General features: G+C 41.8%; 1 protein-coding gene across 1 annotated transcript in view; it reads right to left on the bottom strand.

Annotated features, from left to right (window-relative positions):
* Positions 1 to 23,274, bottom strand: part of fam135b (family with sequence similarity 135 member B) — a 47,974-nt gene that overhangs the window by 8,820 nt on the left and 15,880 nt on the right. The window contains exons 4-13 of the mRNA XM_056399694.1: positions 17,979 to 18,118; positions 13,977 to 14,047; positions 12,726 to 12,899; positions 11,089 to 11,215; positions 6,822 to 6,981; positions 5,817 to 5,866; positions 4,983 to 5,138; positions 3,050 to 3,123; positions 2,809 to 2,963; positions 771 to 2,712 (exon numbers count right to left, since the gene is read on the bottom strand). Coding sequence (XP_056255669.1) covers positions 771 to 2,712; positions 2,809 to 2,963; positions 3,050 to 3,123; positions 4,983 to 5,138; positions 5,817 to 5,866; positions 6,822 to 6,981; positions 11,089 to 11,215; positions 12,726 to 12,899; positions 13,977 to 14,047; positions 17,979 to 18,118 — 3,049 coding nt within the window. The remainder of the gene's footprint in view (positions 1 to 770; positions 2,713 to 2,808; positions 2,964 to 3,049; positions 3,124 to 4,982; positions 5,139 to 5,816; positions 5,867 to 6,821; positions 6,982 to 11,088; positions 11,216 to 12,725; positions 12,900 to 13,976; positions 14,048 to 17,978; positions 18,119 to 23,274) is intronic.

Consider the following 23,274-nt stretch of genomic DNA (forward strand, 5'->3'; position numbering starts at 1 on the left):
GCCTTGTTTCCAGAGAGTTAGTGTGGATTATAATGTCACTCCAACAAAGTTTTCCTTAGAAGAGCGTCTGCATTTTCAGAAACATTATTGACAGTTGGGTCAGAAAGGCGTTACCCTCACCTGCCTCAAGATAAATAACTAACACATTTGTCCAACTGAAATCACATAAGCCATTCCCTTTTGAGGTCAACGCAACTTTCAAACATAAAGTTAATATTTTTTTTTATTACTGTAAGGGAGAGAAAATGTCTTTGGAGATGCATCAAAAATGCTCTTTTAGCATCCAAGCCTGAATGGGCAGGCAGACAGGACCCTGACACACAAAGTTGTGCTGCTAAGTGTAAAATATTAACCAACAGCTGTTAGCTTAATAAGCAAACAGCTAAGTTTTGATAGTAGCAGTGACTGTGTTGAAGAATAACCATCTTGAAATTTGTTGCTATCTAGCATGCTAACGTCAGCACTTTCCCCCTGGCAGATGTTTGTTTGGTAGCTTGTTCGGCATGCTGAGGTTAAACAGAAGACAGAGAACCTGGCCTGTAGATAACAAGGGAGACATTAGCTAGAAACCTAATGCTATGGTGGATTCAGTTCACAGACTGTGGCTCCTTCTGGGTTGCGCAACCATTGTCTCTTTAGACAAAGGTATAGTGCTAGCCAATGCTAGCTAGAAACATGCTACAATATGTAATTCTATTTGGGGTTTAAACCACATTAACGGCACAATTTGTCCTTTGCTAGCACAAAATTTAGCTAAAAGGTACACTCACTTTAGCATTCGTTCATTGGTCTCGTCATCCATGTTAAGGGGGTTTAGTGAAGATGAGGAGATGATACCAAAGGAGCCCAGGGGCTGATGGGTGATAGGTGAGGTTGCCTGGCGCGTGGACATGCCACTAATGGACGGAGAGTCTCTCAGAACAGAAGAAAACGGCAGACAGGTTGGGGCGCAGGACACCGACATGTTCACCACCTCCACCATCTTCTTATTCACAAAGGCCAGCCCCGAGTTGGGGATCTTAGAGGACTTAGTCTGGCAGTCTAACGGCTCTTTCTCACCGGATGATATCCCATTGAGGTCAAAGGATGATATATCACTGGCTGTCAGCCCTGTAAGGTCATTTGGCCTCTGTGTGGTGCTGGTGGTGCTGGTGGTATTGTTGGGAAGGTCATTGGAGTATTGAAGCCCTGAAGGCTCTAGTGGTGTTTGGGAGGGATCCAGACCCTCCTGCTCCTTAACACCATGCAGTTCAGTCTGATGGAAATGGTGGCACTCATCTCCAGTGTTAATTCTCTCCTCATCTGCTGCACTTTCATGCGCACATGGTTTATTTCCACAGCTGCAGGGCGCTGCTTCCGATTCAATGAGATGCACATCCTCCACTGAGGCGCTCACTTCACTGATGTGTGCTTGATGGTTAATATTCTCCCCACAGCTGCCAATAACAGTGCTTTCCTCCACATGAGGGCTTTCTACAGACTCTTGTAGAAGTAACACTTCAGACACTGTCTTGGGTCTGTATGTCTCCGACAGGTACTGTGGAGGATTTGACTTTTCGGAGATAACACTCTCCTTGAGATTATGGCCAAGATTTGTAATAGAACTTGTGTCTAGTAGAGACGACTCAGATTGCTCTGAATCCACGTTGCTGATCAAAGAAGAGCAGTTGATCTTACATGAATCCTGGTGTCGCACTAGGCTCTTAGTATCTGCTTCCTGGTTGAGCAGCACATGGTCCTCCTCGGTGTCTTCTGGGCTACTTATCTGTGGCGCTGAGACCGACTTGGTCAGTTTGCTGAGCTGCCTCTGGTGCTGGTCCTCCTCGTAGGGCAGGGAGCTGATAGAGGTAAGTGAGGCCTGTATGCCTCCACTTGGAAGGCTGCCGTTACTCTCCATCTGCAGGCCTTCCAGAGAGCTGCGGTGGACCGGGTGGCGACACACCGTTTGCTGTGGGAACTCCAGAAGAGGTCGACCACGCAGTGCCGCCTCCACGGGCCACGCTACCGAGCTGGGCTCACTCTCGATACCCGAGTCGGAAATAACAGAGGACGAGCGCTTCATGATTTTGGAGCCAATCAGGCCTCCACGGTGAGTCATCTCTTTCCTGAGGTCACCAGGAATGGGAGATATAACTGGATGAGCATGGGCCGTGGGTAGGCTGATGAGAGGAATGTCCTCACTCTCATCATCCATGGAGTGATTTAATGGCATCGCAATGTCAGACTCTTCCTCGTTGTTTTCAACCTCTCTCGCGTTCTCTCTCTCGTTTGTGGCATCACAAGGTCGGATGGTGTTCTCGGTTACATGGTGAGCAGGGGACTCTTCACTGCTGTTAGCAGAGTCAATGAGGGGATTGGTGTCACAAGGCCTATCTGTGATATACCTCAACTCTGAACTACAGTCCTCCCCAACCGGGTTTTGTTTTTCCGCTGGTTCCTTCAAGTCTTCCACCTCTGCTTGAGAGAGTTCAGCTCCGTCCTCAGGAGGAACGGGGCTCTGGATACTTCTGATGCGGGTCTTTCTCTGCTCTGCTATAATGGAGACATATGTGGGCATGTCTATGCAGTCATCACTGTCCAAGGGATCCATGGGTATTGCTGGTGAACTGGCTCCTTGGCTGCTTTCAAGAATCCTGTTTGAAGGAGTGATGGTGGGATCTGGGTTGGTCCGTTCTTCAGACGTTGCAGGCGTTGGCACATGTGATACCCACTCTGGAATAAAAAAGGGACATTATAGTTTAACAAAAAAAAAAAAAAAAGTAAAGCTTTTGCCTTAAGGACAACAGTTTAATTGACCTTTGATATTACCTGTTTGAGGAGACTCGACGTATCTGTCCTCGAAGATGATGGGCAGGCTGTTCCAGTCTCCATCGATGTCCAGGCACTCAACCGGTAAAGGAGGCATCTTGGTCAGGTAATCTGAGCTCCGCACTTCTGCAGCTATCTGGCCGTGTCTGTTGATTCTGAATTGGGAGAGTCATATCATAAATGCCGCACTTCTCTCCATTCATATAATGAATCCTTCTCTTTCCAAGGAGACGTTACTTACAGCTCCTCTTGAAAAGTCAGAGATATCTCTTTGGGGTGTTCGGTGAAGAAGTACGCCTCAGAGAACCTCCTGACCTGGTGGTTCCAGAAACACAGAAAGCAGTTGTCACCATGGTGTTAAACGATAGGATGATTACAACAGGCAGTCTCACTCAGTCGAGCATTCAAGGTTTGCACACTAAGACGGATTACAGTCACTTCCCGATCTTTCTCCTTCTCCGGCTCCTGTTAGAAACGCACCATCCTTGAAAGTCAGCCACTGTGACAGGCAAATCACCACAAACACTATTCTCGCTGTATTTCCACCCCACAATAATTAAAAAATAACTGTTAATTGAAATTCTAACTCCACTGGTGGGTGGCGGCATGGCAGTATCCCCTCGGGGTAATCTAATACCAAAGCAAACATGTTCATTATTTTCAGACAACTGAGACACAGAGGAGAGCGACTCCACTGTGAGGCGTATCTTTATATTAAACAGCCCACTGATTAGATAGAAATAGCACTCAAAATCATATTAGCCTGCTCAGCTGGGTTTAAGCTACTGAGGTCTTGAATGGCGTCTTATCGTTTTGCTGATTCCCACTGTAGCATTTACAAATGCCTCTGACTCCGACTCTCCAAAGTTTGGTCAATTTAAGTCATAATCAGAGGGCGGATAGTAAGAAGTTACAGAAGTTACTCCATTACTTGTACTGGAGTAGTTTTAATGCAGCATAAATCTAACTTTTACTTGAGGAGGTCTGCTGATCCCAGGTCTGCTGGTGCTTTGTTATCCTATCCACATGAGACAAAGCATCCTTGACCTCACTGGCTTTTTCCACCGTTGGAGTGCGGCTTTCAAACAGCGGAGGCAGCTAATATTAACAGACCAGGGGACAGAGTGCAACGGTTGTGTTAATGCTAATCAATTTAATACTATATACAAACAGCATTATCGTGCTTCAAAACCACCACTCTTCCTGCTTTCTGTTGTTATGTAAATATTCAAGCTAACAGTGTGTGTCTATGCTAGACAGAAAATTAGAGACACAAATGTTTTGAAAAGAAATGGTCTTCCTGAGGTAAAAGTGAGGAAGTAAACACACAAGTATTTAATAGTATTATTGTCTTCACATCATTGGAGATGCAGGAACTAGTGGATACATGCACATAACAGACAGGGCCCATGCATCATGATATACTGCAACACAGGAGATAATAAGCAAGAATGTAATTTAACATTTAAAATGTGCTCAACACAGTACAATATTTATGTGATTTTGTAATAACACTTGAGAGATACAGACTGGTATTAATGTCCTGGTGTATACAGTATGTAGCGTATGTATGTAGATTATCTAATCAGAAGATGATGTGGTAACATTTCATCGCAGACCGATCATAAATGCAGGTGTACGTTCACTTCCTTACCTGAGGAAGACCATCTGTGGTTGACATTAACTCAATTATTTTTTCATTTACTTCAGTTATTTGCTACTCAAGCTGTTTTTTTTTTTTTTTCAGTAGATACTTCTGTGCTCTAACTCTGATAGTTACTTCTAAAGTAACAGTCCAACATGGCGGTTCCTTCCTCATCACACTTGGTTTTAATGTTATTTTTACTTTCTATGTCTGCTCAGAGATATCATTTCAGCGAGGTGAGAAAATTTTATTCAATAGCTTGTGAGTCCTTTTAGAAAATCGGTCACAATGTGCCTTAGGGAGCTGCTTACAGTGCTAAAATGTCATTGGTTATGAAACCGTTTTGATTGTTCTATAGTATTTCTGTATTTCAGTGTGGGTGCTGAGGACGGAAATGACTAATTTTTAACAAATCGCAGTCTGTGCACTGTGATATGGAGGCCATCTAGACTGTGAACACAGAGAACACACGGTGAATGATGATGTCTCAGCATTGTATAAGTCTGCTTTGATGGTGTGCGATTCCCACCCTGAGCGTGTGGTGCTCCTGGGCCAGATAGGAGAGGATGTGGGGGTTGAGCACAGCGGCCTCCAGGAAGCGGCTCCACAGAGCAGCCAGCTGGGAGCAGAGCTGGCTCACGTCCCTGCTGATCTGCTCTGCTACCTTCTCATGGCCCTCCTGCAGCTGATGGGGACAGACAAAAAAATAAATCTATATTCACATATTATCAAACTGAATGCATGAACCGTCAAAGACTTCCTAAAATACTTCTTGCATAATTCTATTTTAAGGATCCTTGGTTTTCTTGCGAATATATTTATACCCGCTGACAATAAAGTGTCTGCAATCTGCCAGACTTGCAGGTCGTTGGATCGTTGTAGGAAACTCGTGTTGAACGTGTAAATCAATCGGCCCATGCTGTTCTCTGTGTGGGAACAGCTGGGCCATCATATCAGTTCACAAATACATCAGCAATTGAAAGTCATGATTATTTAATGTCTTAATGATCCCCTTCATCACTTGACAAAGACACTGTATTAAGATGCAATCATCTTCCATCCCTGTGAACTGATGACTCATTAGCTGTGTCTAAAGGTAAAATCCATTGTCCCGCAGTGTAGTAGCAAATAAAGAGTGGCGGCTTTATTTATACAGGTGGACTCCGGTTTTGCTGTGAAACGGAGGATGATGCATGAAGGTACTTGACTTACTTTCTAAAATATTTGTGCTCCGAGTTAAACTATTTAAAGCCATGTACCTTGAAATCCTGCATATATAATAATACAATTTTACATGCATTGTAGAGCAAAAATAGATGTCACTAGACTAGAAATCCATCATGAGGCAATAGAAGTTACATACCTGTAACTCTATTGTGAGCTGATTTAGAGTCTCTTCTACAGGCAGCACCTCTGTTGGAAGAAAAGTTATTTGCAGAGCTTAGTGCAAAGGATTTCATTACACTGAGGAAAGGGTAGCTAAAAATGTGATGACACAAAGTGATATATCGGAATCTTTGCAACACTAATTAGGGACCAAACATACGACCAATTTAAAATCCTGAATTAAAACACAAAGCTGTAAAATCATCGCTTTGGTAGTGAAGACTAAAAATATAAAAGTAAATTATGAACGAGGACGAAATTAATAAAAAAAGAAATTGTTAAAGGCCATAAAATCTTACTGTGTGCTATTAACCAGTCAGCACATTTACTGAAGTACAGTATTGTATTTCCATTGTCTGTTACTTCACACGTGTACTCCACTACATTTCAGAGACATGTATTTTCCAGTTAGTCGTTACGTTTCAGATTATAGTTTTCATCCAAAACAATATTTTAATTTTCCTCTTTTTTTCCAGGAAGTCCAATTGAGATAAAAAAAAAAAATTATATCTCTTTACAGCATAAGCATAAAGCATAAAGCATAAAATACTACGTATACACATATATGACTTGACAGCAATTACCACATTCTTTATGGTGCCCTTAAAGTTCTCAGTGGATATAAGTTTATCTAGTTTTAGATCTTTCTGCAGATTATTCCATGTCCAAGGTCCATAATAAGAAAATGCAGTTTTCCCCTGATCTGTGAAAACTCATAAAACATGATGCAGTATTAAAGATCAGTAACTACCCAACAGTATAGAAAGTGATTAAAATCAGCTTCACATAAACTGGTAACAGCAGTAATATATTGCCGTTAAACCCTTATTCAAAGTAAACTGCTGAATGCAGAACTTTTACAGTTTACAGTGTTTATTGGTGCTTTTACCTCAGTAAATAATGTGAATGCTTCTGCCACCCCCACCATCAATTAATCAAATTAATCCCAATAATGAGACAGAAAAATATTGCATGTATTCACCCGAGTCTAGTGGCGTCTGCTGCAGCTGTGGGATTTCCTTCATCAGTGCGGTGTAGTAGGTGTGCAGGCCTCGGTGTGCCACCAAGAGGAGGCGACAGAGCCTTCGGTGCCACGTGTGAGCTCTCTGCAGGCAGTTTTCACTGGGCACATAAAAGCTCCCCTGCGGAGAAGGAGACCCAGAGGAAATGTCAGCGGCTATGTAGGTCAGCAGTCACCCCTCAGGAAAAAAATGGCCTGCCTTAATAACGGACATGAACATACTTGAACTTTACAGCCTCCACTGCAACAGTGGTGTAGGCTTGTCTCTGACCTTGTGTTAAAAGGAGCTTGTGTCTGTATCGGCGGCAAAGTCGTGACAATTACTTGGAAGATCAAATACAACTTTAGAAACAAATGGGCCCTAAACACAGCTTGCTGTGAGCTGTAAAAAGCAGATGAGGATGTAACGCATCCCTGTTATGACCTTTAAAAGATCACAAGTATGGGATGTTGACCCAGAATCCACGGTGTCACCGTTTGTCTCTGGCTTTTATAAGTAAGAGAAATAAGAATAAGTGTTTATAACACAGACAGCACAAAAAGTGAAGATCATATTTGTTGAGCTAAAATCATGTGTTTATAGAAATATATGATATTCTATCCAAAGAAGGTTGTTCATCTTTCCAACCTCTATGAAAGATTTGGGGGAAAAAATCTAGGAATGGTTACATATGAAAATACTTGATTTGATTTATTTATTTCCACACATAAAATACTACAAATACGTTGTATATAGTCGTTTTGTTTTTAAGGAGAGAATGTGCAGGTGAGGTAAGAAACCCATCAAAGGCTCATCTTAAACCTCATCCCAACGCACAATAAACTTTATATTATACAAAAGGAGAAAGAAAGAAAGAAAGAAAGAAAGAAAGAAAGAAAGAAAGAAAGAAAGAAAGAAAGAAAGAAAGAAAGAATACTGCTTCACTGCATCAGTTTTCAAAATAGAATTTGGTCTACACCACCTTCTTTCTATTCATTAAACAATACAACCCAAAAAACAAAACAAAACAAAAAACGCATTAATTAATTACAAAAAGAAAAAAAAGAATCTCCTCCAACTTTTAAAATGTTCCTGGAACAAGTAGCTGAATTTTTAATTTTACAGAGATTAACTTTACAAAAACTGAGCTCAGATATACATTTACTACATCATAAATTAAGGACATATGATATTTCTGTTAGCTACAACTCTGTCAGTGTTTTGTTTCTTTACTAAAGTATACTGCAGTAAGTATGTATGTGTCTGCATGTGTATATATATATATATATATATATATATATATGCCACTTTTTGTTTACTTGCATGGAGGTGGAGGGGAAGGGATGGGGAATATGAAGATACTCGGTTTACTGTTAATGTTTGTAGGTTCATCCATTGGTGTTTGCTGATTACACTGATTATTGTGGCATAGAACGATGTGGAAAGAATCATATGCTGAAACATTTAAAAATCGCAGCTGAAGGCGCCAGGTAGATTGATAAGGGAGCAGAATATCACTGGAGACAAAAAGCTCAACTGCCTTTGAGTGAATTAGCTAAATATGAGCTGTAATAAGGGCCGTGTTTCCAGTAGATGGCTCTCTAACAGTGCAGCAGAAACATTAACAGCATTTTCCCCACTGCAATTTACAGTAGGTGTTGGGTGCAAAAACAAGTCTCTGTCCACAAAGCTGCAATTCATCTCAGCCTCGACGCTTTAATCATGTCACACTCATTGATCTCCCTGAATCGCTAACGGGCCTTCTACTCAAACAACTATCATTGTGCACATCAGCCGTCATAATTTAGAGCCAGGGAGCCTTGAACGTGACCAGAGACTTTCCTCGTCCGCTGGTCCTTGACCTGAAACAGTCCAGCAGAGTTCTTCCCATGGTTGGGATGTTTGGGCAGCGCCGGCGGGGCTCGGAGGTTTTTGAAAGGCACGCAACGCCTGAGTATCTGGGGATGTACTGTAATTTGCCCCGAGCAACTCAAGTCTCCGGCCCTATCATCATACCTGTGTGCGCTCTGTAATTGCAGCATTGCAGTATACCCGAACCAGGAAAGAACATCTGTATGTTTACTTTCATAATTCTCTTTAGCTTTATAGAGGCCTGCCAGGATCAGTCTATGAGCGAAGGGCAAAGAAAAATAACGATTTTTTTTTTTCTGTATGAACTAGTCATTATCCTACAAACATAGTTTCTCTGCGAGCTGACAATGCTTGGGATGTGCCCGAGTTCCAACTCACCTGACACTAGAATTTCTGCTTTTGATTGTTGCTGTGGATGCATTTTTTCACGGCGTGTTGTGGTATCTAAGCATTCAGTCAAAGAGGGTTTGTAGTGGTAGAAAATAGCTTTTTTTTCTGGCATGATCTCTTGAGTTGTTATCCTCAGAATCATGTTTTTGTTCCTCCACAGACACCAAAGATTCTCAGGTGTCTTGACTTCTATCAGCATCTTTTCACACTCAAAATATCCTTTTATGCCGCTGAAGGACCTTTTTTTTCTTCCTTTTGAGATGTAACAGCTGATATCTATGGAAATCTACAACAAGCAATTTCTTTTCTTTTTTTCCCCCAGAAATAACAACATGAGACTTAAAGAGGACATGGCTTGGTGTTAAGGGGGGAAAGTGCTGAAAACGAAGTGTATAGCCGCAGGTAAAAACCTCTAAATAAATAAAGGTGAAGGAAGAGGCGGCGGCGTTGTGTGCGGATTTCACCTGCAGCAATGTGGTACGTGGCGCTTGTGAGCAGAACTCATTACTGTGATCAAACGAAACCCCCCTGCTTGGCTAAACGCAGAGCTTATTAAAGTGCCCAGCCAGGGGTGGGAGTAAAAACCAGGAGGAGGGAGGGGAAGGGGGCAACCGGGGCGCTCATTAAGATTTACAGTGTAGACTGTGACGTCCGCAGGGACATGAGAGACGCATGTTATATGAGGGTAGTGGGAAAAAAAAGAGGACGACTGTACATACAGCAAGTTGGAATAATTGTCAAACACGAGAGAAAAACTACAGGTAAGAGGTGATTTGATTAAAGATCATGGCTTCATTAAGAACCAGTTACAGTGGTTAGCTGTGGAAAATCACATGTTCAAGCTTAAACAACTTATACTGACTATTGCAATGAAGAGACATGTAGTTTTCACATGGACCATCACTATTTGTATTGTATACATTTATATTTTTCTATAATATTTGTTCACATTTTATTGTAAATATTTTTTCTTATTGTTAAATTGTTCTATATATGTTTAAGATATCTGACCTGCAGTACTTGTTTCATCTTTGTTTATATTGATTTTCTTCTCATGTTTATTGTCATGCACCAAAACACCAAAGCAAATTCCTTGTATGCTGAAAACCTACTTGGCAGTAAACCAGATCCCGACTCTGATTCTGATTCAGATTCATAATAATTTACATCAAAAAACTGAATCAACATCTGCAAACAAGAGCAGATTACGTGCCAAGTTTGTTTTAGCAGCTTCCTAAAATGATTTCAGTTGTTAAACTGTTTGTGTGACAAGATTTTCCAGCTGCACAGAAAGACATGGAACTGTTTAGGTAACAAACCTGTAATGAAATATTTAAGCACATGTAAACTAAAACATCTGTAATACTGATGAATAATTATGATAACAGTAATTGCATTATCATTTCTGTCATCATATAGTAGTATAATGTGTAAATGAGCATAGAGGCTTGAGAGGGAGGTGACAAGACTACACCATCATTTCCAGTGAGAGCTACTATCACTTCCAGATGCGAGGGCCGGAGCCTACATGCCCGGGCAGGTGGGTTAATCAGATATTATGAAAAGCCGCGGTGCAGCACAGTAATAATCTCTGTGTCGGCCTCTGGTCTTTAAGCCTCCAAGACTCCACAGAGGCCAGACAAATGACCGAGTCCGAGGGACAGACAGGTACAGGATCTGTAATCCAGACCAGAAAGACTCTCTGCTCAGCTCTTGGGCTGAATCCTGTTGCCTCTGGATGACAAGCCAAAACAAATCACAGCTAAATCCACCGGCCGCTAAACCGAGATCACGTTTACGTCATCACTTGGCATTAGGTGCTTGCTTCCAAAAAAAATAAAAAAAATAAAAAAAAGGAACAACCAGCTGAACTGGGACAACGCCCGGCTCATTTTGAGACATTTTTAAGCTTTGTGAAGCAAAATGGGCTTTGACTCTGCGTGACTTTCTATTCGAACACTGCTGAACACCTAAAGGTTAACATACCTCAGAGATGACAGGCTTGCAGTAGCCAGCTCCGAACACGAGGTTCTCTACAGACATGGCAGATGGGTCGCTCGCGCTCTCTGGCGAGCCCTTACCCAGCCAGGAGCCCTTCCCTGTACGTGCAAAGCTGGAGAGAGAGAACAGGGAGGACACATGCAGGGACAAAACCATGAGTGTCGTGTGTATGTGTGTGAAGGAAGACAGATAAGCTGAGAGACGGGAGCTGCTCCAATCAGTCAAGTGCTGCGGTAATCTATGTAATGCATGGCTAAAGACTGAGTTTATGATATTGACAGCTAAACTCATCAGATAAGTGTTTGGAAAATGATCCATTAACGCAACTAACCGATACACCCCTAACTGTGACTGCCAAAACAAATACATGAGGGTAAAAGCTGTGTGTTCTGCTCTGTTCTTGATATTCATGCAACTGCAAAGTATATTGTAGTTTACCTCAAAAACTCTGAATCTCCTGAGTCTAAACTGTTCTACAATTAAATAACCAACAACAAAGACTTATTCCCCGACTGTTAAAACCATTCCCCCGAACATTGGTCCAATCATAATTTAGCAAACATAGCTTGGCACAGCAGGCTTGTGCATGGTGCTGTGGTAAGAGCAATACGCTGCATGTTAATGAATGCCGAATGTGGTTTCTTGCCGGGAGCGAGTGGTGGTGATTGTCATTTGGCAGGAGTTCACAAGACAAGAGGTTATGATACGTCCTCTGAACAGGGCTACGTCTTCAGGGCAGATTGGAGGCTACAGTGAGTCGCTATCGGAAAGTGGCATGACGGGCCAGGGCTAACTGGATAGCATGCTAACTTCATTAGAAGGAAAGACGTGATAGAGATAAGAGCTAACATTGACGTCGCTTTCCACAGCTGGAGACAGCTCTTGGTGAGTAGAGGACTGAAGTTTGATGCTGAACTCTGGACTGGTGAGTAAACAGCTGCTAATGCTAACGCTGGTTATGTAGCAATAGCAAAACTTACAAATAGTTCCTTTAGATCGTTCTGCAGTGAACTGCCTAGCATATCTGGCTAACAAACCAATTACCACAGTCTGACTGACTTATCTAACTTGCATAAGCATCAGTCTGATCTTACATTTTTCCTTATCTTACTTAAAACACACGGACTAATTAGCTCTACACTGCAAAACAAAGACAAAGCTGTCCTCTACACAGGTCAGTATACTGAGTTTTTTTTTATAGCCTGCTAAAAAACATTATAAATCCAACTAGAGACTGTTGTTTCCAAGCAACTCACGGAGCTAACATTAGTTTAATTAGCTAGCTCACAGCTGATAAACTCTGCCAATTGTCATTTCAGCAGGTAAAATCAATGGTCGCCAGTTGGAGTGGAGAAGCCTGCTTTTCTCTACATCTGCCTGAAACCATGGACCCTTGTTTACACAAATTACTATGAATTTTGAGAGATAAACTGGCTGCTGTTACTGTAAACAGTATGTGCAGCGCAAGACTGAAAGGCTTGATATTGTATAGCAACACTAAGAGCAGGGCTTAGCAAACAATTGGGTCCTTGAGATTACATCATATCAAATACGTGTTTGTGCTTTGTGTGAATTCAAAATCTGCCAAATGTAAATGATTGTTAAGCTCCTCTTAACTCTACCTGATTAGCGGCTGATGTAAGGCAACCAGTGAGGCATGTATGGAGACGGAAATGACGGACAGGTGGAAGTAGTCGAACATGACAGGGACGTGGTGGTGGAGGCCTCTCCGCGGGTTGAAATGGAGGCTGAGGGTACGACTGCTGATCAGCGGGACAGTCATGATCTCTGCCAGCCTGATAAATGGAAAGAGAGACAGATGTTTCACTAGTACACAAATAACAAACACAGTGATAAGCTGCAAAACACTTGTTTTTGCTATTCTCCCCATCTTGTTCCAAATATATCAAACACGTCTGACAACGGACTGAAAAAAATGAACACACGGTAAAAGTAGTTAACAACTAAACCAACAACTAAAACCAACAGATAACAAAAAATCTATTAAAAATAGACTGGAGCTTTATTACAGTGCTAAAGTATAATCCAAAAAAACAGAGAATTCAGATTATTTAAAGGACATTAAGTGATTTTATTGCAGATACTAAAAAGAAAATTTTACATCTATTACCGCTGACCCTGGAGAGTTTGTATGCAGTATGCAGAGAGTGGGAGCCATCACTGACAAATATCTTTAGCTTTTGTCAGACTTTTTAAAGATGTCAGGGAACGTGGACTCGTTCTCACAATAATCTAATGACATGTTTTATTGTCCTCACAGCTCTGAAAGAAAGAGTCGGAGAAAAAGTCTGAATCTTGACTGGAATGATAATGGAGACCTGGAAGTTATTCTCCAGTCACACAGACTCAGAGTAAAAGCAGCCAGAGTCAATGCTGTGATATAGAGAAGGTGCTCCATAATTCAGTCCTTGTGTAGTGTTGACAAGTACTATAATCACACAGGTATGACCAAAAACAGTGAAGGTTTAAACACAGAAAAACACAAGTCACCACACTGCAGTAATGCACAGCTGCTGGTCGATACAAGGGCCGAGCTCCAACAGAAATCGTGCCTTTTGCAGTTTATGCTAATGCAATCTATCCATTTCTTCTTCTATTTGTCCCAAACAAACAAACAAATCACTGTAATCATGTATTGTCAGCACAGAAGTTGTGATCAGGTGCTTAAAGAGATGGCTATGAGCCAAAGAGCATAATAGCCCTTATTCATGTCTAGTTTGCATCGGAGAGTCTAGTATTCTCTCTCTCTCTCTTAAAACACACACACACACACACACACACACACACACACACACACACACACACACACACACACACACACACACACACACACACACTGCTCAAAAACCTACTGTTGCTCATTGTCAGTGAAATGAAGATCCAGCTTCAACTGAAAGTCCACCTCACTCAAGGCTTCCTCCACCTGCAAAACATTAGTGCATTAGTGTCGTTAGTGCATGAACAATACAGGAGAACGGTGACACGGAGGGGCTGGACAAAATAATCAAAACACCTCAGACTTTTCTCATTAAATTGAGACACACACTGCTACGCGTCATATTTTAGCTTGAATTCCAGTTTGGGCATTCGTTATTTGTGAGTTTTCGACATGACTCAGCAAATAAAGCTACAAAAAGACCCTGCATTTCTGTTTATTTCAACTGGAGGAAGGTTCCAGTCTCCTCATCACTCCGCTCAGATCTGGTGTTTTCATCTGCCCCTTTTGTTAGTCTCTCGAGTGGAGAAGAGGCTTCGGTGAATGTTAAAGTGCTGAAAGTCTCTCTCCTGCATCTTGCTGCTCTCCGCCTGGACATCTTCACCTTTCTGCACTCCTTCCTGGCTGAACAAGTTTTAAGATTATTCCTTTGAACTGACAGGAAAACAAATCAGATGTGCAATAGCAATATAGAGGAAAAAAAAAAAAAAAAAAAAAAAAAAAGGAAACACTTCTGTGGTAATATTCAAAATATTTACCACTTACCAACAATGACACACAAGTGACAATGCTGAATCCTGTATTTCCCTGGCTCAGTATCTTACATTTCTAAAAGACCTACTGCACAGAACCCTACGCTTTGATTAACAGAAAGGAAACGGGATTAGAAAAGGCTCGGGTATTATGTTACATGTAAACTGAATAAATGTGTCTGTGAGAGCTCTCTTTGCATAACGAGTCATTAAAAGCTTCCAAAAAAGCTCCTTGACATTGGTCTTCCAACTCTCAATAAATCTCCTTTGGTGCTCTGGTGGTAGCGGTGGAGAGCCCTCACTCTCAAATATCCCAGAGGTATTTATATATTGTACGATCTACATAATTTTAATACTCATTTAAACCTTTTGGTGACCCCCCTTTGTGGCCTGTGTGGACACATACATGCATCCCTTGTGTTCCTCCACTCATTTATTCATGTTTTTCCTTTTAATTTCTCACTCATCAGTATTTCAAACATGGAATCAATTAAGAGGAAGAGTGATCACGAGTATTCAGCAAGAAATACGGTGGCTATACAGTACACTTGGGTGTAGATGAATACTGCTGTTTGCCATGCAGCCGACTGTGACCGATCTTGTTTGCAATGCTGATTCTGCCACTTCAAAGTTCTTTTTTAATTTAGTGTTTATGTTCTCTGTGTGGGCTACAGACTGTATCCCTGCGTTTCTTTTAATCCAATCTGGGGCTGAACAGAACTGAATCGCTCTCATGTTCAGAGTGACACGGACGATCACGGTGCGCCTATTTAAATTTGAACAACAAAGTGGGCAAAATAAAAAAAAAAAAAAAAAAAAAGGTATGAGCAAACAAAGGCGGCGCCGACAGTGGATGTAATGGAGTCTTTTGAAGATTGAGATACAGCGTCAGCGTCGCCGGTTATACTACACAGTTCTTCCTCTCTTTCTCCTAACATTAGACCAAAACACACATACAGTAAACGTACAGATGTGCAGTTCAGTCCAATACTGATGTTCTCATTGATTAAACATACATGTGGGTATACATTGGGGAAATGAGGGGCTATTTTTGTCTGTGCTATCTGTAGCTGTCAGCAGCAGATAACCTCCGGAAGGTTAATGAGCGGGGAGCCTTTGGGAGAGCTTACAGCTGAAATGTGATATGCCTTTAAGCTCCTCTGTCTCCATACCTTTACATGAACATGTACGATTGGGATTCATGCAAAGTCGTGTCAGGCAGAATATCCACATTCTGACTGAAGCGGGGATCCTTCCCCAGTTAACCAGGCATCTGCACTGTAGACATGTGTCAGACAGCAGATGAGAGATGGCGCAGAGTAATGTCAACGTGTGAGCTATGGCTATCATATGGATGATTAGCTTCGAGAGAGGGCCATCTTAACTTCTCCACATCTCAGCCTCGGGCCTGTCTCATCGCTGTCACTGCTGATCAATTTGAGGTCTGGTGGCTACCAACAAAAAAAAAAAAAAAAAAAACCCAACAAGAACGAAAACAGGCAGAGTGGATTTTTGGGGTCGCGCCCACGGTTGAACCGCAGAAGACAGTATATCAATAACTGTCTGACAAGTTTGCACGCCTGATCATTTGAGCTGAACACGGGCAGTCTGGGGCAAAGGCAATTTGCATTTGTCTGTCAATTAAAGCACATTAATTCTAAGAGGCACATCATTGAACTCAATAATCCTTGTACTGATTTTATGTCTATAACGGTTACCACAGGGGAAATTTGCCATTCTGTGGAATTTCAGGGCTCAAACTCCAGCGCATCATTTCACCACCTTTTCGTAACCTGGTGTCCGGGGTATCACAAACATCTTGCAAGTAGGGACCCAAAGAGAAGGACAGGACCCTGGGCAGATGTTTGTCCCATGGACTGGCAACTGATGATGGCAATCTTACCTCGAGAGTCTTTAAAGCCTGTGTTCTCCACCACTGATGATCAATCTGTTTATGCCTATATTTACTTCAGTTTCTGCACTTTGATGAGGGGAGGGGCCATGGTGTGTGTGTGAAACACAGCAATCAATTGTTCCCAGTGCGGGGATCCGACTCCATACCTCCTCCAGAAGCTTGAAAGCTAAATCTGAGGGGGTGCATAATGATTAACAGGAGAAATCCGGAGATTGGCTCTTGTCTGATATCGCTTTTGCTTTATCGTCAAAGCACTTTTTAAAGTTTGTTTTTAAAAGGTGCTGTGTAATATTCTTTGATTTTTTTCTCTTTTGTTTTGTTTTGTTTTTTGTTTTCAGTTTCTTTTTCTTGCTACGGTGTATTTTACAGACCACTAACAAATTAAATATACAACATGAGAAATCTGTGACGGCCTGTGTGTAAATAAACCCTTCACAAGTAGCTTCATTTTTAGGGGTCACAGCAAAGTCTAAAAAAACAAAACCAAAACCAAACAAAAAAAAAAAACAGGGGTCCTGTGCTGTGTGTTTCTCCTTGGTAGGCGTAGCATTTAGCACTTAGCGCCACCTCAGCTACAATATTAACAATATTAGCAGTAAACAGCAGCAGTAGACAGTGTTTTTGTTACAAACCCGTCAGCATCATCTGCATGCTGATAGTGAGCCCAGCAAATACTTTTTTTTGGTCTAGATATGAGGCAAATTTGTTACATCAACATGCTAACATGATCACTGTGACAATGCTAGCAGGATGATGTTTAGCAGGTATAATATTTAGCATGTTCACTGTCTTCAGTTAGCATTTTGGCATGTTAACCTTTACTATTTAGCGCTAAAACAACGTACAGCATCAGTTGTTGCTGAGATACGTTAGTCAAGGCTTACAAACACGTTAAGCATTGCTTAAGAGTTTAGGAATCAGCATATACACATATATATTTGTTGATAGTACTTTCAGAGTTAGCATGTTAACGTTACCAATAAGGTCCCCTGAATTTATCACTAGCTGCTTTGGAGAAACAAAGTTAGCAGCTGCTATATGTGTAGCGACAGATTCAGCTAGCCAACAATAGTTAAAGTCTACTAACAACATGACAGAGCAAGTATTACTTTTTCATTATTCAGAATATTGATATTACTTCTTCACTTGTTATGTTAGATACAGTATCTGCTCTAATTAACTGGCTTAAAGCTCTGTGTTATGGTAAGAGTGGGGAAATGTATAGGAGGGAAGAGAAGATAAAATGCATTCATTAATGGCCATTAATATGTTGTAAAGACACAAGCTGCAGCTATGGCACAAAACTGTAATACAGCTGTTTTCACTGTAATTATTCGTCATGCATTTTACAGCAGCTACTGATAAAATGCAACGAACCATATGGCATTCCCTATTCTCTCTTCTTTCTTTTTTTTTAAAGCCTTAACAGGAAGTGTGTGTGTGTACAGAAAATGTCACCAGCATGACTCACCCTTTCTCCGTCCAATAGCAGGTGGACTTTGAAGATCATACAGTCGTTCACCACAATCTCCTCATTTCTGTAAAGGATCTGAAATATCCGGCTGAACACGGTGCCGTCGTAGATCCCCGCGGAGCTGAAGCTGCACTCGCCTGAGTTGGGACACAACAGCGTGCACAGTGACTATTACATTTTATGTAATGTTGCATAAATGTCACGCCATGCTGAGATTTTACGCCAACATGAATATTGGAGTTGTCTCAGAAATACACCGATCATCATAACCAGAACTAATTTGGCAAACGCATCACACCTAATATTTTCATTATGTGCTCAGATATACCCATATTTGAATACAGCCAGGCTAGCTGTTCCCCCTGCGTCCAGTATTTATGCTAAGCTAAGCTAACAACTGCCGGTTGTAGCTTCACATTTAAAGTTTTGTGGTGGAATCATCACAGTTAGTGGATTCACTCCTGGGGGCAAAACGCCTGAGTTGAGTTCAGCTTTGGTGAACTTTGACCCACAAGCACCCTCGACCAATAGCAAGCCGTCTCGACAGTACCGACCTCTTACGGGGACGGAGTGCCCAAAATGGAGGAAGATATCATAGCAAGAGCTTCATTGGTATCTGTGGTCAGGAGTGCTTCTAAATCTGCACACAGCAAGAAGTTGAAAAAAATGGATTTTTATGTGCTGAACACATTTATGCATCAAAACTATGTGTACCCACAGTTGTGGTGTTTTCGATTTTCCACCGTCTCCCATGTTCCAGCTCTTTTGTGTGCGGTGTGTACTCTTTGCTACTAGCGCATTCTCCCTGGCAGGACTGCAGTCATTGAGGCAGAGCTGCGTTCCAGCTGGGAGCTGTGAGAGGTCTTTGAAATCCCCTGCTGAGGTTGTGCTCTTTTCTGTCTCATTCTTACTCTCTTTCCCTCCACAGGCCTCCCCCTGATAATGCTGTCACTACTTGCAGCATCAAGCAGCCCCAGCCAGGATGACGTGGGATGTGTGGGAGCCTGACTGTTGTCAAATACTTGGTGGATATGTGACAGAGACGGCGTAATCCCTCCGGAGATGTACTGTATGTGGACAGAGCGGTGGCTCGGTGTTAGCCCTGACCCCTCAGCCCTCGTGTAACTTTCTGTTTTCCCTGTATTCATCTGGGTTTCTGTCCAGTGGCTAAAGAAAGTTTAGGTTCAAGACTCTGAAGTGTTCAGAAGAATTATCATAAATGATTGTGTGTGTGTTTGACCTGTGAGGGAGTTCAGACCTCGCCCAGGTGCTCCCATGCCCTCTCTCATGTGCTGTGCGGCCAAAGTCACAAAATCAATTAACTATAGCTGCAGTTGCCCCCGCCATTTTTTCCCCACACTCACACAATACTGTACTGGTTTTGAATGCCTGTTTGTTTTACTGCATCGATTAAACATTACACCATGTGCCAGGGGAGCGGAAGTGATAAGAGATTGATAACAAAGCTGCTTTGCTGAGCTCTCCGCTTTGACATTGATAGCTGAACTGCTTGCATACAAGAGGAACGCAAAGACAGCAACACCTGTACAATATACAATGTAATACAACCCAATACAACAGCCTGCACACAAAGGGCCTACTATTACTATACTTTTAAAGTTAAGAGTTGAGTTGAGACAGAAATTGTTATTGTTGTAGTTTACACTTGAGTTGCATTGAATTTCATTGGTGTATTGTGACGTATACCTAATACTGTTCTCTCATGTTTTTCCGTGTTTTAATCAAAGCGAGATTCTAAACATTTGCTGGACATCAGCCACTGTGGCTACAAGTCGTACAAGTAGCTAATAGTCCTGCTTCACAGTAATCTGTGTCTGTATCTGTCTAATTAAAGTTTTATTTATCTATTTAGTCAATATAAGCTACAGGTCACCCCAGACCAAGTAACACTATAGCAGCGAAACTACTGACTGCATTTAAATGACCAAAGATGGTTTTATTACTTATTAATTGTACCTATGAAGTATATAAGGAGAGATGTGTTATTTCTTCTATCGAAAATTGCATAGTGTCACTTTAATACCTTTGGAAGACATCTGCCAGTGCTGAAAATAAAATAAAAAATCATGAAAATAAAAATACTAATGATCAAAAAATTTTAATTATAAGATACTAGTCACAACTGTGAGTCATAGTCATAGGATAAGTTTTCAAAAAATGAGACAAGTCAAAAGACAAGACTTACTAACTCATATTTTATCTTAGTATCTCATGGTTTTCTGACATCATGCTGATTATGTCACTTGCTTTAGAAAGAATTTAGAGTGAGTACAGCTGCACATGCATTAACACTATATATTTTAAATATCATACAGGACAACAATTATGAAAACAAATACTCACAATCAATTATAATAATTTAAATTCAATTAAATGAGAATCTTCACAGATAGATTTAATCTATTTTCTTCTCCTGGCAGAAATGGCCTTCAATAAATGTCAGAGTAAACTACAGTTTGCAGAAAGGTTTACTTCATTTGCCCGACACCAAAGTATGTTTAAAACTGCAATGTTCAATAGTATTTCCATGCTGTTCTTGTTGGATATAAATGTGATTAACATAGATTTTACTGCTTCCATTCATGTTTATAGTGTGTTAAACCAAGAGAAACACATCAAACCCGCTCTGTTCGTACATTTTGGTATACTGCAGTTCTCACAGGTGTTGGGGCGTTATCACATCCTGCACATTAAAACCTGCTGAAATGCCCTTAAGCTTTAGCCACAGTAAGTCTGTGCTGGAAATAATCTGCTTTTCAGCCTCTGGTGCTCTACATCTGGTGTGTGTGTGTGTGTGTGTGTGTGTGTGTGTGGGTGTAAGTGTGTGCTAGTCACTCCCTATCAGTTAAACACACGAAACTCTCTACGCAGTTACGAGTTATTCTTCATGATACCAATACGAGGGAGTATCTTCGTCCGCGCAGTTGGACCCACCGTAAACGGAAAATCCAATTCTGCTCGTTAACATTCAGTCTTGAAACTCACCATGTTATTGTGCGTGAATCACAGTCATTAAATGCTTCGGTTGAGTGTGTGGCACGATCCTTCACACACAATTCATTTGTCTGAAGGGCACAGACAATTGAAATGTCAAGCATACACTTCCACAGAGAACACAGTAAGGGATTATTTCCTGTGTCAGTGTATGATGAATGTATTTCCTGTCGCTGCTCGGAGCGCTGGCTGGTGCATTTATGCTCAGGATTCAGCGCGTGAGGTGTACAGGCTTAATAGACGACCTTGTGGAAAGAGCTGCAAAGGGGGAGGGGAGGGGAGCAGAGGAGAGGAGGGGAGGAGGGGAGGGCCGCAGCCTTCCAATTACAATATGGATATGATCCTCACTGTAATGTTCGTTGCTGCAGTGTTCCTTATTTGACACATATGCCTAGTAAAATATAAGATTGCAGTCGGTGGATTATATAGATCGGCTACAGAGCGTTAGAGCAGCTACGAAAAGAAAGATCATGCAAGGTGAATCTAATAAAGTGACAATTTACCCAGGTTGATATGCATAAATCTTTAAGGAAAGGTTCAGCATTTTTGGAAAAGCTTATTGGATTTCCTTCCCTCCGTGTGTCAGATTGGAAGATAAAGAGTTGAAGGAGGAGGAAACAAGTAGCTTTGCTCTGTACAATGTGAAAAAATATGTCCACTAACACCTATAAAGCCGACTATTTTAAGATGTATTTCATTTTTGTTTTTGGTTGATTTATTTAACTTGTATTTTTAAGATAAACACAAAGCTTGTGCTACAGAAAATGGACCCAGTGAATAGCTCCCTAAGCTTAACATGTCCTATGATAACTATTAATTTAGCTGTACAGACTAATGAGCAGTGATAACTAACATGTCTTTGGGGTCATCAGGTGGGAACCTCCTTTCACCAGTGTTTCGTCTAGTTGGTCCCACAACACCTCCAGGAGGCTAGACAGTGATCACTGGCGTCCCAGAGTCACTCCCCTAATGCCAGCCATCACTGCTCCTCACACCACCATTTTCTTTATCTTGCCTATGCTACCACAAACAACACCATCATCAACTCTGACAAAACACACTAGCAGATTCAGCAAACAAACTCCCCTGCACAGTTGGAGAAAGTGGCGGCCATTTTGAAGGAGGCAGAGTCAAGGAGAGAAGCCTTTTTGAGCTAAACTCTCCCCCGCCGGATTAGGCTGTACTCTTGCCCCCCCCACCCCCCCACTCTCCAAGACAATGAGGGATGTAGAGTCAGGGAGAGGGGCCTTTTTAGGCTGGCTCTCCCCCGCCGGATTAGGCTGTGCTCTACACCCCTCATACTCTAACACCACACCATGCAACTCACCTAAAACAAACAAACTCACCTAAACAGCCAAAGACACACTACAAACCAATTCGATACAAGCAAACAATACAGGCCACCTCACCTGGACTAACCGCATGGTCTCAAAGAGGCTCACACAGGCCACACCCCCACTTAAAAACACTTCCTCTTCCTGGATTTCTTCCTTGCTTCTCCTAAGAGTCTATCTATCCTAAGTGCTCCCCCTGCTGGGCCCCCAGCTACCATTACTCCTTCTCATCCAAATCCACTGACTGGATCTTGCTGCCTCATCTGACATGTCCTTTACAATTTTCCTCACACTCTGTCCACTTGCTCCTAACTCCCTCACCAAAGAGACAACAGACCTTGCTACAAATCCTCTACATCCTACTTCCACTGGACAAATCCTTACTTTCCATCCTCGCTGCTCTGCTTCTGCCCCTAACTCTGCGTACCTGAGCTTTTTCCTTTCATATGCTTCCTCAACTAAGGCCTCCCACGGAACAGTCAGCTCTATGAAATATACTTTCATTCTACTCCTAGACCACAAGACTATATCAGGCCTTAGCTTTGTAATGGCTATTTCCTGGGGAACAAGAAGCTTTCCTCCTAAATCTACCTGCATTTCCCAATCACAAGCACCTTCTAAGCTGCCTTGCCTTCTTGTTGTCTTACAAGAAGGCAAGGCAGATGTAGATAATAAACAGACATAAAAAAAAACTGTAGTGCAGCTATGGTGCGGCATGGCGTATAGCGTATGTAGCGTCACACCATCCAGCTGTTGTTCACCAAGAAATAGTCAACACCTCAGAGAACTGAAAAAATATCACTTTTAAATTTCTATTTATGGGTTCAACAAAAGACATAATGTCAGCTTTTCAATATGTGGTGCCACGTAAAGGCAAATATTTTTTCCACTTTGCACAGAGCCAGGCTAGCTGTTTCATGCTAGGTTTTATGCTAAGCTAGGCT

The sequence above is a fragment of the Seriola aureovittata genome, chromosome 16 (genome assembly GCF_021018895.1).
Source record: "Seriola aureovittata isolate HTS-2021-v1 ecotype China chromosome 16, ASM2101889v1, whole genome shotgun sequence".
NCBI classification, from domain to species: domain Eukaryota; kingdom Metazoa; phylum Chordata; class Actinopteri; order Carangiformes; family Carangidae; genus Seriola; species Seriola aureovittata.